This window comes from Notamacropus eugenii, chromosome 5 (assembly GCF_028372415.1).
Source record: "Notamacropus eugenii isolate mMacEug1 chromosome 5, mMacEug1.pri_v2, whole genome shotgun sequence".
Lineage (NCBI taxonomy): Eukaryota > Metazoa > Chordata > Mammalia > Diprotodontia > Macropodidae > Notamacropus > Notamacropus eugenii.
Genome location: NC_092876.1, coordinates 204989806 through 205006477, shown reverse-complemented (window position 1 = coordinate 205006477; position 16672 = coordinate 204989806). Strand labels below are relative to the sequence as shown.

The 16672-nt window shown below is 34.2% G+C and overlaps 1 protein-coding gene across 6 annotated transcripts in view; it reads right to left on the bottom strand.

Moving 5' to 3' along the window:
- Positions 1 to 16672, bottom strand: part of NBEA (neurobeachin) — a 783989-nt gene that overhangs the window by 338163 nt on the left and 429154 nt on the right. For all 6 annotated transcript variants that reach the window (XM_072611897.1, XM_072611896.1, XM_072611899.1 and 3 more), the window contains 2 exons: positions 11192 to 11300; positions 5768 to 5934 (listed from right to left, as the gene is read on the bottom strand). In XM_072611897.1, coding sequence (XP_072467998.1) covers positions 5768 to 5934; positions 11192 to 11300 — 276 coding nt within the window. The remainder of the gene's footprint in view (positions 1 to 5767; positions 5935 to 11191; positions 11301 to 16672) is intronic.

Sequence of the window (16672 nt, the reverse complement as noted above, 5' to 3'; positions counted from 1 at the left end):
ATAACATCTTTAAGAATAGACTAATCCAAATGGCAAAAGAGGTCCAAAAAGACAATGAGGAGAAGAATGCTTTAAAAAGCAGAATTAGCCAAATGGAAAAGGAGGTTCAAAAGCTCACTGAAGAAAATAGTTCTTTAAAAATGAGAATGGAGCAGATGGAAGCTATTGACTTTATGAGAAACCAAGAAATTACAAAACAAAACCAAAAGAATGAGAAAATGGAAGATAATATGAAATATATCATTGGAAAAACAACTGACCTAGAAAAGAGATCTAGGAGAGACAATTTAAAAATTATGGGACTACTTGAAAGCCATGATCAAAAAAAGAGCCTAGACATCATCTTTCATGAAGTTATCAAGAAAAAACTGCCCTGATGTTCTAGAACCAGAGGGTAAAATAAATATTGAAAGAATCCACTGAACACCTCCTGAAAGAGATCCGGAAAGAAAAACTCATAGGAGTGTTGTAGCCAAATTCCAGAGTTCCCAGGTCATGGAGAAAATATTGCAAGTGACCAGAAAGAAACAATTAGAGTATTGTGGAAACAAAAGCAGGATAACACAAGATCTAGCACATTCTACATTAAGGGATTGAAGGGTTTGGAATATGATAGGCTTAAAACCAAGAATCATCTACCCAACAAAACTTAGTATAATACTTCAGGGAACAAATAGTCATTCAATGAATTAGAGGACTTTCAAATCTGAAAATTTGACTTTCAAAGAAAATCTGACTTTCAAACACAAGAATCAAGAGAAGCATGAAAAGGTAAATAGGAAAGAGAAATCATAAGGGACTCACTAAAGTTGAACTGTTACATTCCTCCATGGAAAGATAATATTTGTAAGTCTTGAGACTTTTCTCAGTATTAGGATAGCTGGAGAAGGATTATATACATATAGACAGGGGGCACAGGGTGAGTTGAATAGGACGGGATGATATCTAAAAAATAAAATTAAGGGTTAAGAGAGGAATATATTGGGAGGAGAAAGGGAGAAATGGAATGGGGCAAATTATCACTCATAAAAGAGGCAAGAAAAAGCTTTTTCAATGGAGGGGAAGACAGGGGAGGTGAGAGGGAAAAAGTGAAGTTTACTCTCATCACATTTGACTTAAGGTGGGAATAACATGTACACTCAATTTGGTATGAAAATCTATCTTACACTACAAGGAAGTAGGGGAGAAGGGGAGAAGTGGAGCTTGATGAAAGGGAGGGCAAATGGGAGGAGGGAATAATTAGAAGTAAACACTTTTGCGGAGGGACAAGATCAAAAGAGAGAATAGAATAAATGGGGGGCAGGATAGGATGAAGGAAAATAGAATTAGTCTTTCACAGCATGACTATTATGGAAGTCTTTTGCATAACTATACATGTATAGCATATACTGAATTGCCTGCCTTCTTGGTGGGGATGTGTGGGGAGAGAGGAAGGGAGAAAAGTTGAACTCAAAGTTTTAAGAATGAATGTTGAAAATTGTTTTGCATGCAACTAGGAAATAAGAAATACAGGTAATAGGGTATAGAAATCTGTCTTGCCCTACAAGAAAAGAGAGAAAATGGGGATAAGGGAAGGGAGGGCAGATTGGGGGAAGGGGTAATCAGAAGTCATGGTGTCTTGGGGTGGGGGGAGGGGGAGAGATGCAGAGAAAATCTGGAACTCAAAATTGTGTGGAAATGAATGTTCAAAAGTAAAAATAAACAAATTTTTAAAAATGAGCTTATAAAAGTACTCAAAATTTTTCATTTTTATAATTTTGATGGTACAATATAATAATCAACAGATAAAGAAAAGTATTTTAACAAAATACAACACTCATTTCTGTTAAAACACTAGGAAACATAGGAGCAAATTATCTTTTCCTTTAATTGATAAATAGTATCTCTAAAACGAAGAGGTACCATTGTTTGTAAGAGAGAGAGACTATAATACTTTCTAGTAAATGAAGGGGTGAAACAAGGCTTCCCCTTATTACAACTTCTAGAAAGCCTGTAAGACAAGATAAGAAACTGAGGGAATAAGCACTGATAAAGAAGAAATAAAGTGATAAAAACAAAATTGTAATTATTTCAAGGACTGTGGAAAAAATACTGATACATTGTTAGTGGAGCAGTGAACAGGTAAAAATATTTTAGAAAGCAATTTTAAATTACACATAAAAAGTTATTACATAGTCCATGCTCTTTTACCCAGCAATATCACTGCTAGTCATGTAATCCCAAAGAGATCAAAGGAAAAGGAAAAGGTTTCTTTTGTACAAAAATATTTATAGCAGCTTTTTTAGTGGTGGGAAAAAAAATTAAAATAAAACAACTGGAAATTTGGAGGAGTACCATCAATTGAGGAAAGGATAAATAAATCATGATGGATTACTATTATGTTGTAACAAACTAGGAAACATGATTTCAAAAAAGACATGGAAATATTTATATGAATTGATGCCTAGTGAAGTAAGCAGAATTGGAAGAATATTTTCTAATTTTTGAATGTCTAAGGTTTTTTATTTATTAATTATTAAAATAGTGATCTAACAAATAGCTTGCAAATATACTTTTTAAAATTTAAGTAAAATTTTTAGGATAGATTCCTAATAATGTAATGATCAGGTCAAGGGTTAAGATTGACTTTGTAATTTTTGGTGAGTGTTGGTAGTTTTTTTTCTACACTGAAAGTAAACCAGTTTTCAATGCCATTAAAAAAAAAAAAGAAAAGCTTGGAGATTAGAGTGCTCATCAAAAACTGTTCAAATCCTGTAATGTGTCCCCATTTCCTATCAAAAGAAAAATTCACTTTCCTTAGATGGACTTCCACAATCCTCTACAATTTTTAAAAAGTTGAACAGAAGAAGAATCCTAGGAAATCAACTAAAAAGTTAGATGAAATAATTAACAACTTTAACAAAATTGCAGAATAGAAAATAAAACTCACATACATCATCAGCATTTCTATATACAAGCAACAAAGTACAGCAGCAAGAAATAGAGAAATTCCATTTAAAATAACTATAGACAATATAAAATACTTGGAAGTCTACCTGCCAAGACAGACTCAGGAACTATATGAACACAATTATAAAACACTTTCACAATTGGAAAAATATTAATTGCTCACGGGTAGGCAAAGCCAATATAATAAAATTTACCTAAATTACCTACCTAAATTAATCTACTTATTCAGTGCCATACCAATCAACCAAAAACCATTTTGTAGAGCTAGAAAAAAATACTAACAAAATTCATCTGAAAGAACAAACGGTCAAGAATATCAAAAAAAATGTGAAGGAAGATGGCCTAGTGGTACCAGATCTCAAACTGAATTACAAAACAGTAATTATCAAAACAATCTGGTAATGGCTAAGAAGTAGAACGGTGGGTGAGTGAATAGATTAGATACACAATACATTGTAGTAAATAACCACAGTAATGATAAACCCAAAGATCCAAGCTTTATTATTTGAGTCACTATTTCACAAAAACTGCTGGGAAAACTGTATGGCAGAAATTAGGTATAGATCTGTATCTTATACTGTATACCAAGATACGGTCAAAATGGGTACATGATTTACACATAAAGGTAATACCATAAGCAATAAGAGGATTATGGAATAGTTTAGCTGTCAGATCTATGGATAAGGGAAGAATTTAGGACTGTAAATTAGAGTATTTTGATTATAAAAAATTGCAAGTTTTTGTACAAACGAAACCAATGCTATCAAGATTAGGAGGAAAGTAGAAAACGAAGGAAAAATTTTTAAAGGAAGTATAGAGAACTGAGTCAAATTTATAATACAAGTCATTCCCCAATTGATAAATGGTCAAAAGATACGAACAGGCAGTTTTCAAATGAAGAAATCAAAGCTATCTATAGTCATATAAAAAATGCTCCAAGTCACTACTGATTAGAGCAATGCAAATTAAAACAATTCTGAGGTACCATCTCACACCTTTCAGATTGGCTACTATAACAAAAAAGGAAAATAATAAATGTTGGAGGTGATGTGGGAAAACTGAGACACTAATGCACTATTGGTGGAGCTGCCAACCAATCCAAGCATTCTGGAGAGCAATTTGGAATGATGTCCAAAAGGCAATAAAACTGCATATTCTTTGATCCAGCAACACTACTGCTAGGTTTGTATCCCACAGGGATTTAAAAAAAAAAAAAAAAGGAAAAAGACCTATTTGTACAAAGTATTAATAGTAACTCTTTCTGAGGTAACTAGGAATCAGAAATTGAGGGGGATGCCCATCAACTGGGGAAAAAGTTATGGTATATTTCACGGCTCTATCCACCGTACTCAGCGTCAAATAAGTGGACAAACTAAAACCAAAACCAAAAACCAAAAAGCCAACCCTCAGCTAGAGTTATCCAAAATTCCAGTACAGGTCAAGACTACTCTGATCACCTGCATGTCACATCTATTCCTTCTTCCTGATCCTCAAATTCATAAGGGAGTCAATCAATTCTGTATTAATTATATTGAAGACTAGCCTGTTCAATTTCCTGCTAGTCTATAACGCACAGATCAAGAAAACACTATTAAAAGAATAGAAACTTGCAATTTAAGTCAGTGTAAGAAATTTCTAGTGTGGGCACTTCATCCCCCAACTCAGTTCATGACCCATCTAGGACTTAGGGAGGTGCTTGACATAAGGAGAAGTTGAGTAGCTTGCCCAGGGTTCCAGAGGTAGTAACAGTTAACACACAGAACTTTGCCAAGCTGAGATGTGTCATGGAAGAGAACTATAAAGTAGAAAATACAGTCAAAATAGCAACTTATTTCTTGAGGTGATGGATCCATAAATGACTACTGAGCAAACCATAGAGCACTTTAAGGTTTGTAAAGCATTTTATAAACATCTCATCCAGGTCTCACAATAACTCTGAGGTAGGTAATACAGACATTTTTGTGTCCACTAACAGATGGATAAATTGCCCATGGCCACTCAGCTAGGAAGTATCAGAAGTGGGAACTAACTTTCTATCCACTTATACCACAGTTCCCAAGGGCACATAAATATAGGCTTGTTTAATAAATAATCTTTGTTTTGGAGTTAGAAAGGTTAAATGATTTGGATGTCTTAATAAAACAAGAAGTACCGGAGTTAGGATTTGAAGCCAGGTAGTTATGATTTCAGATTTATGTCTGTGCCGCACAAGAGTGAGGAAGCCATCCTGCTTCTTTGTGACACTTCCCTCTAGAAAATCTTTACAATGAATAAGCAACCCATTTTTTCTTGAGGATTTTTTTTTTTAATTTGAGGATTATAAATACTATAGAAGAATGCATTGTGTGAGACGGAAACCTTTCCATGAAAAATTAAAATGTCTTCCTGCAAAAGTTAGACTGAAAAAAGATTACTAGTCTAAAATCAAGGGAAAAAACCACTGTTTTTATAAAATGGAACTATCTTAAAATATGTAGTGAAACATTACAAAGTGATACAAATTAAATAAGAAAAATAATAAATAATTCTGAGAGAAGTGACAGTTTTTTTAAGTCATCCACATATTTTGAAGGATGATTTGAAAGAAAAAGGTAAAATACTTGCATTTGAGCCTCTGAGAAACTTGAATAAGGAAGCCTTGTTAAACTGGAATTATCAAACAATTTCTAAGGGGAAAATCAACAATGGCAATAAATAAAAATATAATATAAATATATAATATAAAATAATAAATAAAACTGGCAAAAAACTGTTTTCCAATAAGTATTATTAGCTCTGTCATATTCTGCTTTTCTAAAGACTCACACTAGAAACTTACCTATGAGATACAGCTCCCCAAGCCCCATGTTTGTTTGTGAGAATATTAAGAATTTTTTGCTTCAGCTGGTTGGCTGTGACATGATCTCGATGCTTAGCTGCACTGATAAGGTGGTCACACATCTTTTCTTCTTCTCTTCGGTCAGCAGCATATTGGGCACACTGTGACTATAAAAAAACACAATTTACAATGATTAATTTTTCTACTTTTATAAAACAGAATTCTAGATCAACCTTAAATAAAAGGAGGAAATAAGTAATTCCATACAAAAATTCAGTGGTTAATCCAGATTTTTTTCATGGATTGGGTTTTTTCTTTTTTTTTGCTCAGATTACACAATTATAGGATCTCGCAATCTTTTCACTTCTGGCATTCTCATCAATCTCTATGCTTTGGAACCAGGCTTTGGAAGACTTAACCCTTTCATCTCCAAATTTCTACTCTAGAGCCCTCATTCTGATTAGTGAGTATCTCAAAGCTATCTCAGGCCAGGCTAGCTTCTATTTGTGCTTCACTTCACCCTTAACATTTTCTTACCGGCTAGTGGTGATCTGGTTGTTTGGACCAAGGATCATGCTTTACAGCACTTACCCTTTCAATAACAGGAACTCCTACTCAGTGTCCTAATACGGTAATGCTTCATGTGGCCCATAATATTAGCCCACTCTGGCTCCAGTTACGCTTCATTAAATTCTCTTCATTATACTCATACTATCATGACCTGTTTTATCACTGCACATGTTCACTCCATGGCCCTCCTCCTTCTCCTTTCAGGTGTTGGAACCATAATCAAATCAATACTGACAGTGCTATAAGATAGGCTGGCTCAATCTTGATTCCTGTTGCTCTCTTGTAACTTTTCAAACTAAAATATTGCTTTGTGGCTACAACTCTACTTTATGTATTGTCTTCTCCTATTGAATGCAGAGATCACCTTTGCTTTTGCATATATATATTTGAAGTGCTCAGTACAGGACTTGGTACATAGCAAATCCTTAATAAATGTTTTTTCACCCATTCATTTCCAGAATTTTGTGTAGCTCTCTCAATTTACAATGAAATAACTAAAAATCAAAAAATTGTCCAAAGTCACCCAGCTAGGAAACAGAAGAGTCTGGTTTTCAACTCAAGTCTTCTGAACATGACTATAATATAGAATAGTGGATGGACTGTTGCTCTAATCTAATCCCATGTCTGACAACTCCTAGCTGAGTGAGCCTGGGAAGGTTACTTAATCTGAAACTCAGTTTCCTCAGCTGTAAAAACTATAACACCTACCTCATAGGGTTATTGTGTGAATCTGATGATGACTGTATACATAAAGAATGGCACAAACTTTAAAGTGCTCTGTAAATGTTAGTTATTACTATTATTCCCTACCTCTCTGGGACTCAACTTCTCCATTTAAAAAATAAGAGTGGGATTGGCTGATTTCTAAGGTCCCTTCCAACTCAAATTCCTATAATTCCAAGTATTCAAGTAAAATGCCTTTCCATATATGTACTTATATATGTATATACACACACGTACACACAAAATAAAATTAACCTAACGATACATCCCAGGTCACACAATTTCTATTACAATGTTCTTTATACTACATAATGGTGACTCTTATGTCAATGAGGATCATGATTTGATTTATAAAATTAGAGTTGCTTATACTTTTTCAGGAAGAGATCTATTTCATGAGATTTTATACCTGTTCTTCAACAAATAAAGTGACTTATAACATCTCCAGGGTACAATAAGACAACAGACTAGGGATACTGTGGCAACTGAATAAATAATTTTTTGCACATGAACAATGTTATTTTTTAATATATGTAGATATTTTTGTGAATAATAAAATACATTTATTTAAAAATATTAATGAATTTGCAGTAGCATTTGGCCATTATTTTTTCAATTAACAGAGAATGGTAGAACAACTGCTATTATATGAGCATCCATAAGTTTGATGTTACAATGGGACAATTATAGTCAAAATTGTTGGGAACTGTGGATTTAGAACAAAAGAATATCAACCTGAGCCCTCACTCTTATACTTGTTAGCTATGGGATCTTGGATATGTCACTGAACTTCCTAGAATCTCAGTGTTTCTATCTTAAAATGGGGACTATAACTGCATTTAAGAGGAATTATGCTTGACTGTCTGGAGGACCAATTTTGGAGTAAGGAAGACCTGAGTTCAAGTCCTGACTCAGATACCTAGTAGCCATGTGGCTTTTCCAAACCTAACAGATAGACAACTTGGTGATCTTCAGCACTACACCAATGAAATCACAGATTCATATGAAAAATGAAAGAAATACCTGTGCCTCTCTTGCAGGATTGTTGTGAGAAAACTGAACTGTAAACATTAAAATTTTATCTAAATTTTAGCTATTTTTATTATTTATATATATTATTTATATAGCTAATATTATTATTATTCATTACTGAAACCTCTCCTCTGTCTTCCATTTTTTCCCTACCCATTTCAGTTGTCTTGTGGGCTATATCTGTTCATATCTATGACAAATCTTAGCTACACAGAGACAGCTGAACAGTGGATCCTTCTGGATATTGAAGAGTAAATGAATATGTGTATCAGTCTTTTTGGTTAGTTTGGATTTATACATAACAAAGTGACAGTATATTGACAGGCTATTTAATAAGCACGTAGGATAGTGATGGGCAGTGTGGCAGAGGAGAGAAAAGTATTGCCCTCAAGTGAGGACCATCTTTGTTCAACTATGATACATACTGGCTGTAGGACTCTGGGCAAGTTACTGAAATTCTTGGTGCCTCAGGAAACACTTTAAGCCTATCAATTGAAGAAGAGTTTCTTATCTTTATTAGTTGAAGATGTTTCCTAATAGAGAGCAGCCTACTTGGATGAAATCACAGTTTCAGACCAAAAAAAAAGACTTTCTATAGAGAAGCTCACTTGAACGTTCTAATATTTCCAAGTACTTTCTCAGTGTTTAACAATTAATAATGAAAAAAAATTAGGCAACTTGCTGCACATTACCATTTTATAAGATTGAGCAACATTATTCTCTGGGGGGAACAAAGAACTTTTTGTTGTAGATAGTTGAGCATTTTAACATTTCCCTGTATGTAGCTCATCTACTATTATAGACCACTATTTTGGTTTATTTCTTTTGAAAAGTATCCCCTGTAGCAATCTATAAAGGGTTAATTCATTTTTCAATTTATCTTCTTGTACAGGGAAGCACCAATTAGTACAATGATCTGCCTTCAGTAATGAGGTTAATATTTCATCAGCTCATTGGACAGTAAAATTAAATTTTCATTTTTCTTCCTTAACAATTACAGAAGCTAACCAAATGAATGTTAACTATGAAGTTACCATCACAAACTAAATCTGGCTTTTCTTCTTTATTTGAACCTTATAAAACAAGCTTTAAAAATTCCTACAAATATACTTTCAATTCATCAAAAATTCTTGATTTATAGAACTGCAAAGTCCAATATAAAATAATAGGTTTTTTTAATAGTAGTAAAATATGTATTCATTTATTAAGTCAATTCCAGTCTAAGAAAAGAAGATAAAACAGCTTAAAAAGCAAGTTACATTTACTGAGCAAAACCTAATAACAATGTACTATATTCATTTTTCTTAAATGAGATATGAATGTCTTCATTATAAGTCTGTAACTTGTAACTAATATTTCAAAAAGTTCTCAACCATTATATAATCTTCTCAGTGACAGTGGAATTATTAGGGGCCTACATTAATACATTCTACTGTTTAACTAAGTGTTAAGCCTCATAAGTATTATCTTTTTGCTTTAAATCCCATTTTAGAGGTTTTCATATGACAAATACAATTAAAATGTTTATATCCCATAAAACATCTTGGTTTTCTTACTGGAAAGAAAGATTGACTTAAGGCTGTTCCTTCAGGGAATTTAGTTAATATTCCAAATCTTATTTGCCAACAGAAGCTGAAAGTTAATTGAATATTTTCATTTTGCCTAGAGTTCTGACAGATTGTATACTTAAACATATTCTTCAAAGAACAGATAACTCGATCTTTTCTTGTCATCTTAAGTTACTGCATCATATCCTGATAAAGACCCAATGTTATTTATTGTGGAGGCAATATGAAACTTCACTCCAATATACACTTTATTGTAAATTTGCTTTTTATCAATATAGTATATTACCACCTACTATATGGATAGTAATAAAATTGTTGCTGTCCCATATGACAAGTGTCTGATATCTGGCTGACATAGTGAAGTAAAGGTTGGGTCTACTGAAAATGACAACAGATACCTCTGTGTTTCATACTTAAAGCAAAGTCAAAGGGCAAAAGAACTAGTACATCAAACTGCAAGTTTGAGAGAGCTGCTTCACTTAGATAAGAAACTCATCAAAACTGAGAACATGGTCTCCAATTCCCAACCAAACCATACTTGTTGGTGTACCACGACATGTTAGTAAAATAGCACTATTATATTTTTTTCATATTGTGTGATATATCAGTATGATAGTTCAAATTCATTGCAATACAAGGGCACCCAAATATCTTAGATACTTGTATGACAGTGTAGTGAATTTGGTTTTACAAAGGGAATGTAGTACAATACTGCCTAAAGAAAATATTTAAAAATAACAAATTTAGAAGATTTAGAACAGAACACGTCCTAGATTAGCAATATAGGATGAGGCAAATAATTACTGAAAAATCACAAAATAGCATTTAAAAATATTTTGGCTATTCCTGTAAAAACTGAATTTATAGCAATTTGAATATGACATCTTTATTTTTTAATATCAGATCTTTTTTTTTTTACACTGAATAGAGATGAAAGACATCTTTCAAACTTTCTTAGTACTTAATGATTTAAAAAAACAGTTGACAAAATAGCAATGTTTTAGAAGTAATCTATTAGATAATATAGAAGTTAAGAAAATGAAAACCAAATTAATGCTATACTAAACTAAATACTGGGTTGATAAGTAACAATTTGCAGAATGGTTAATAAAACCATTGGTTCATTTACGTAACAACTCCATTACCTTTAGCATCTTTCTGCTGACTTAGAAAATTTGGCTAGTTAAAAAAAATTACATTTAAAATTTTACTTGCATTTTCCTTAAGAAAGTTAGTAAAATTCCATTTAAATATTTGACACTCTATTATATTGAATCATTAGACATTCTGATTAAGGGATTTCTTCAAGTTGTGAACATTCTCCTGGATTTCAGTGAGACAGAGAAGAAAATAAGCTAGTACTTTGTGTTTGACATTTATTCACTTTTTTAAAAAAGTGGCCTAAAATGCCTTCAAAGTATTTTTTTTCAAAAATAAAAAAGACCACTTTTTTATTTGTCTAGGATTACACATAGGTGACAACTGACTGAAAACAGAAAAGCTGAATTCCTCTCTCTTCTCAAAAACTTACCTCAAATTCTGCATGTTTGTGCACGTCCTCAGCCCTCTGTCGATTCAAAATGAACTCAGCTTCATTGGCAACACGTACTATATGGTCTTTCATAGCGTGGCACAACAATCTGAAAATAAAAGTCTTTGATTAAACAGTCCTTATAGTTTTGGCTCTTCTAAATTCTTTCAAGTATCAGTTTATAATACTGGAAATACCAAACTGTCATAAATACTATTTGATTAAACTATTATGCAAAATTATTTTTGTGTTTGTTTCTATTTCAGAGTACTTTTTAAAAACAGAAAATATACCATTAAATTTCTACAGAAGTGTGAAAATTATGATAGAACTTGAAAACACAATTTCTGTTAATGAAAGTTCTTTATAGAAAGATTTTAAACCAAAAGAAAAGTTTTAAAGCTGTCCAACCAGAGAGTGAGTGGCTTTATAATTTGGGCATCTCTCCCTTATTAACTATATTAAAACAAAGATGCGATGACTATTTTTAGGGGTGCTATAGAAGGGATTCCTACATTGAAGGAGAAGGTAGAATAGATCGCTAGGAGGGTTGCCAGCTTCAAAATTCTAAAATTCTTCAATTCCTAAGAAAAGAAATCATCATATAAACTTTGACAAGGAAAACTTGAATAATGGGTGAACAAATGACTCCTATTGGGGACTGTTTAAGATCTAGCAGGATACCATTTGATTTTGTAAGCTCTGCAGTTTATCATATAAATAATTTTTTCCAGAAAATTATATGTACTCTTGTGAGCTGATTTGATTTCATCTGCATTGCATTGTCTTATTTATCAATATTTTACTCTAATGTACTATATTTTAATATTTCTAAAATGACTGTCAGTATCTGGTTTGTATCATCTACAAATTTGGCAGGTACATAATTTCTCTGTTCCAAATAAGTTACATAAGTATTGAGAATAATTAAATCCAAGACAGTTTTCAGTAGAAGTCTTTCCAAAACCTATGTCTTGTCTGACACAGAACTAATTACTCTATGATGAGATTTGGGTTAAATAACTTCCCTGTCACTCTAGAACTAGTGAGAATGGCACTGGTAAGTATGACAGAGGCAGTAGTGACAATCTCTGACAACAGCAGGAGAGGTGAAACAATTACCCGGCAGTATTCAACGGTAATCCCTCTATACCAACTAAGAATGACGCTGGCATAATCCAATGGGATTTTTCTCTAGTTTACAGAAAAAAATGAAGATAAGGGCAGCAAAAGCATTAAATTATTATAAGGATTGAAAAAAACTATTAAAACTATAATTTGTGAAAGAATCAAATCATATCTAAGAAACTAATTTAAAATACCAGATTATTAGACAGAGAGAAACTTAATCTCAATTATCTGAAAATGAAAAAAATAAAGGAAATGACAGTAAAATACATTTGAAAGTCAGAGGGCATTCTCTTTCACTGAAAAATATTTGCCCATAATTTGCAAAGAAGCTCAACAAAAGAGGCAAAAGAGGTATATTCAAAAATATAATATATTCAAAAAATATTCAAAAATATTTGTGTTAAACTCTGGGAGTTTGGCATTTTTTTGGTCAGATTAGTGTTATACACATAATAGTTCACAAATTTTTGTTCAATTGAGTGGAAGGACAAGGAGAATTTAGTGGAACAATTAATTCCAACTGCTAACAGTCTGGTCAATTAGCAGAGGCTGGCTGTAAGAGAATGACAAACTTTGAAACACATGAAAAGGCACCATTTTCACTACCTCCACCAATTTCATTACCACCATAGTGGCAAAATGCATAATAAACACTTTGCTGTAAAAATTTTTCAAGTGCACAAAAATGTGGCTTATGTAGAAAGCATTTGTTGTTGTCTGGCATGTTTGTGATGTCCTGGACAGGTGCCAAGCCTGGAGGATTATTTATGGAGCATCTATTATGTGCCAGGCACCGTGCTAATAAGAAAGGCAAAAGCATGGCCCCTGCCTTCAAAGAGTTCTCATTTGAATGAGAGAGACAATATGCAATTGGTTGCACATCTGAGATATATGTAGAATAGAAGGCTAGTGATCTGAATGGGGAAGATAATAGCACTAAGGAGGACTGGCATAGGCCTTGTGCAGAAGACGAGATTTGCACTGAGGCTAAGGAAAGCAGGAGGAGTAGGTGATGTATGGAAGAAAGGAAGGAACAAAACAAGGTGGGAAAGAAGAAGAAAAGAAAGAGGAGAGGAGTATTTATAGAGCATCTATTACATGCCAGGCACTGTGCTAACTTCTTTACAAATACCTCATTTGATCCTCACAACAACCCTGTGAGGTAGATAATATTATTACCCTTACTTTACAGTTGAAGACAGTGAGGCAGATAAAGGTTAAATGCCTTTCTCAGGGTCTCAGCTAGTAAGTGTCTGACACTTATTAGCTGACACTTTACTTAACCCTGTTTGCCTCAGTTTCCTCATCTGTAAAATTAGCTGGAGAAGGAAATGGCAAACCACTTCAGTGTCTTTGCCAAGAAAAACCTCAAACGGGGTCATGAAGAGTCTTACATGATTAAAACTACTGGAAAACAACTTCCTAACTTTAGGCCTAGCACTTTACCCACCCTACCATCCAGAAGCCTGAAGCCATAGATGAAGCCTTATCTTGATTAAAAAGACATTGTTTCATTGGCCTGCAGGAGATCAATTCTACTGCCCCACCTGAGGCAATTCACTAAGTAGAAATGTCAGGAATGAATCAACAAGCATTTATTAAGTTCTTACTATATATCAGTCAAGGAATTAGAGGCAATGGAGATATAAAGACAAAAATAAAACTCTTTCTGAGTTTAAGAAGCTTATATTCCATTGGTGCAGATAACCATGTACACACATAAGTAAAATGTGCATATATTTTAAGTGGTTTGAGGAGGGAAGGTATTTACAGTAGGAGGGGGATCTGGGAAGGCTTCATGTGAGAAGATGGTGGTTAAATTGTATCTAGGAAGAAACAAGGGATTCTAAGCAGTATAGTAAAGAAGGAGCGCAATTTAGAAATGGGGGAACAATCTGGAGACTCTAAATGTACAGAGACAGAAGATGGAGGCTCATCTGCGAGAAACAGCAAGATGAGTTTGGCTGGACCATGAGGTACAGAGTTGATAATAATATGTAATGAGACTGAAAAAGTAAGTTAAGGTCAGGCTTTAAATGGCAAAAAGGGGAGAGGGGTTATTTATCCTAGAGGGAATAGGAAGCTACTTGATTTTATAGAGGGAAGGAACATGCTCAGACCTATGCTTAAAGATATTTCAGTAGCTGTAGAGAATATGAATACATGAAGTCTTCCCTCATCGTGATCTCACATTGGGCCTTTCCTCAGTATCTTCTCCTTTAACCTTGTCTCATAGGCAATCTTTGCCAAGGCAAAACTCCTTTAACATGTACAAGTGATCCTATTCCCTCCAGTGCTCTCCAGTAGATTGCCACAGACCTCACCACTCCCACTTTTGCTTACCATCCCCTACTCTATCATTAATCTTTAATCTCTGGCTACTTGCTGGTTGTCTACAAACACATATGTACTCCGTCCCTAAAAATTATATATATATATATACATATATATACACACACACACACACATACATATACATGTATGTATATAGTATGTATATATATACACACATATATACAAGATATATATATATCTTTTCACTTTCTTGGCAAAAGTTCTTGGAAAAGACATATAATAGATGCCTTCACTTCCTTTTCACTCACTCTAAAGTCTAGTTATCAATCTCATCAATCAATAGAAACTGCTGTCAACAAAGTTACCAATGATCTCTTAATTATAAAATCTAATAGCACTTTCTCAGTCCTCATCCTTTTAGATCCCTCTGCAGCTTTTGCCACTATTGATCACCCTCTTCTCTCTTTTCACAATACTGTTCCTTCCTGCTTGACTGCTTCTTCTAAGTTTCCTTGGCTGGATATTCAACTAGTCATGCTTGGAACACATGGGTATGAACCCTGAAAGCTCTATCCTGGCTCCTCTTTTCTTCTCCCTCAATGCTATTTCCCTTAGTGATCTCATCAACTCCCATGGGTTGAATGAACATGTCTATATAGATGATTCTGAGATCTATTTTCTGAGTCCTAACCTGCCTTCTGACCTTCAGTCTGGTACCTCCAATTGCATACTAGGCTTCTCAAGGACATCTTCCAACTCAGTATTTCCCAAACAGAATTCTTCATCTCCTACCATGCTCTCCTCTTTTCCTAATTCCTTCTTATTACTGAGGAAACCAGGAGCCTCTCAGTCAGTCATACTTGCAATCTAGTTGTCTTCCTTGACACCTCATTCTCTTACCTCCCATGTCCAATCTATTGCCAAGCCTGTTGATAAATAATCTCTCTTGTACCTATTCCCACTCTGGTGCAAGCCCTCATCACCTCTGACCTGGACTATTGAAATAACCTTCTGATTGGTCTCCCTGCCTCAGGTCTCTCCCCATTGTAGTCCATAGTCCATTCAGCTATGAAAATGATCTCCTAAAGCACAGGACTGTCCAAGTCACAATCACACTCCATTCAATAAACATTCGTAGCCTCCTATTACTGCCCAAATCAAATAAAAAGTCTTTGGTTAGGCTTTTAAAGCCCTTTATAAACAGACCTCTTGTCTTCCTAATTTTCTTATCATTTTTTCCTGTCCATGTCTGTTATGATCCAGTGACACTGATTTCCTTGCAATTAATTCCTCATACAAGGTGATCCTCCTACTCTGTCTTTTCACTGGCTACTCTCATGGCTGGAATTTCTTCTTCTTATCTCTACCTATTGACTTCTTTCAAGCCTCAACTAGAATCCCACCTTTTGTAAGAAGGTTCTTCTTGGCTTCCCTTAATGCCAGTGCCTTCTATCTGAGACTGCCTCCTATTTATCTTGTATATACATAATTGTTTTATGTTTTCTCCCCCAACAGATTGTGAGCTCCTTGAAGGCAGGTAGTGTTTTTGCCTTTGTCTTAACTCTTAGTATAGTATCTGGAACATAGCAGGTACTTAATAAATTCTTGCTGACTTGATTTGACTTGAGAGAAATTTGAAACAAGTAAACCAGTTAGGTGGCTTTTGTAAGAGTCCACAAAAGAGACTGAAAGAATGTTTTGGCTACATAAACAATGAGAAGGGGCCAGATGCAAGAAATGTTGGGGAGGTAGAAAGATTTGGCCTCTCAGAGGATATGTGAGGTGAGTGAAAGTGAGGACTTAAAAAAGCCTGAAAGTAACTAACCTGGTGATTGGAAGGCTGGTGCTGCCCTTCATAGTCATAAGGAAGTTCAGAAAAGAGCTTGCAGAGAACTTTGAGGGGTTTGAAAGAGTCCCTTATCAAGAGTTCCCCTCCTCCAAAGGAGAATGATAGCTGACTTGAGAAGTTAAGTGATATATTGTTCTCAGGTACATGTCATTGAATTCGGGTGTTGAAATTCCAGGAAACCCAGGGCCCCTGTTATACAGGATAAC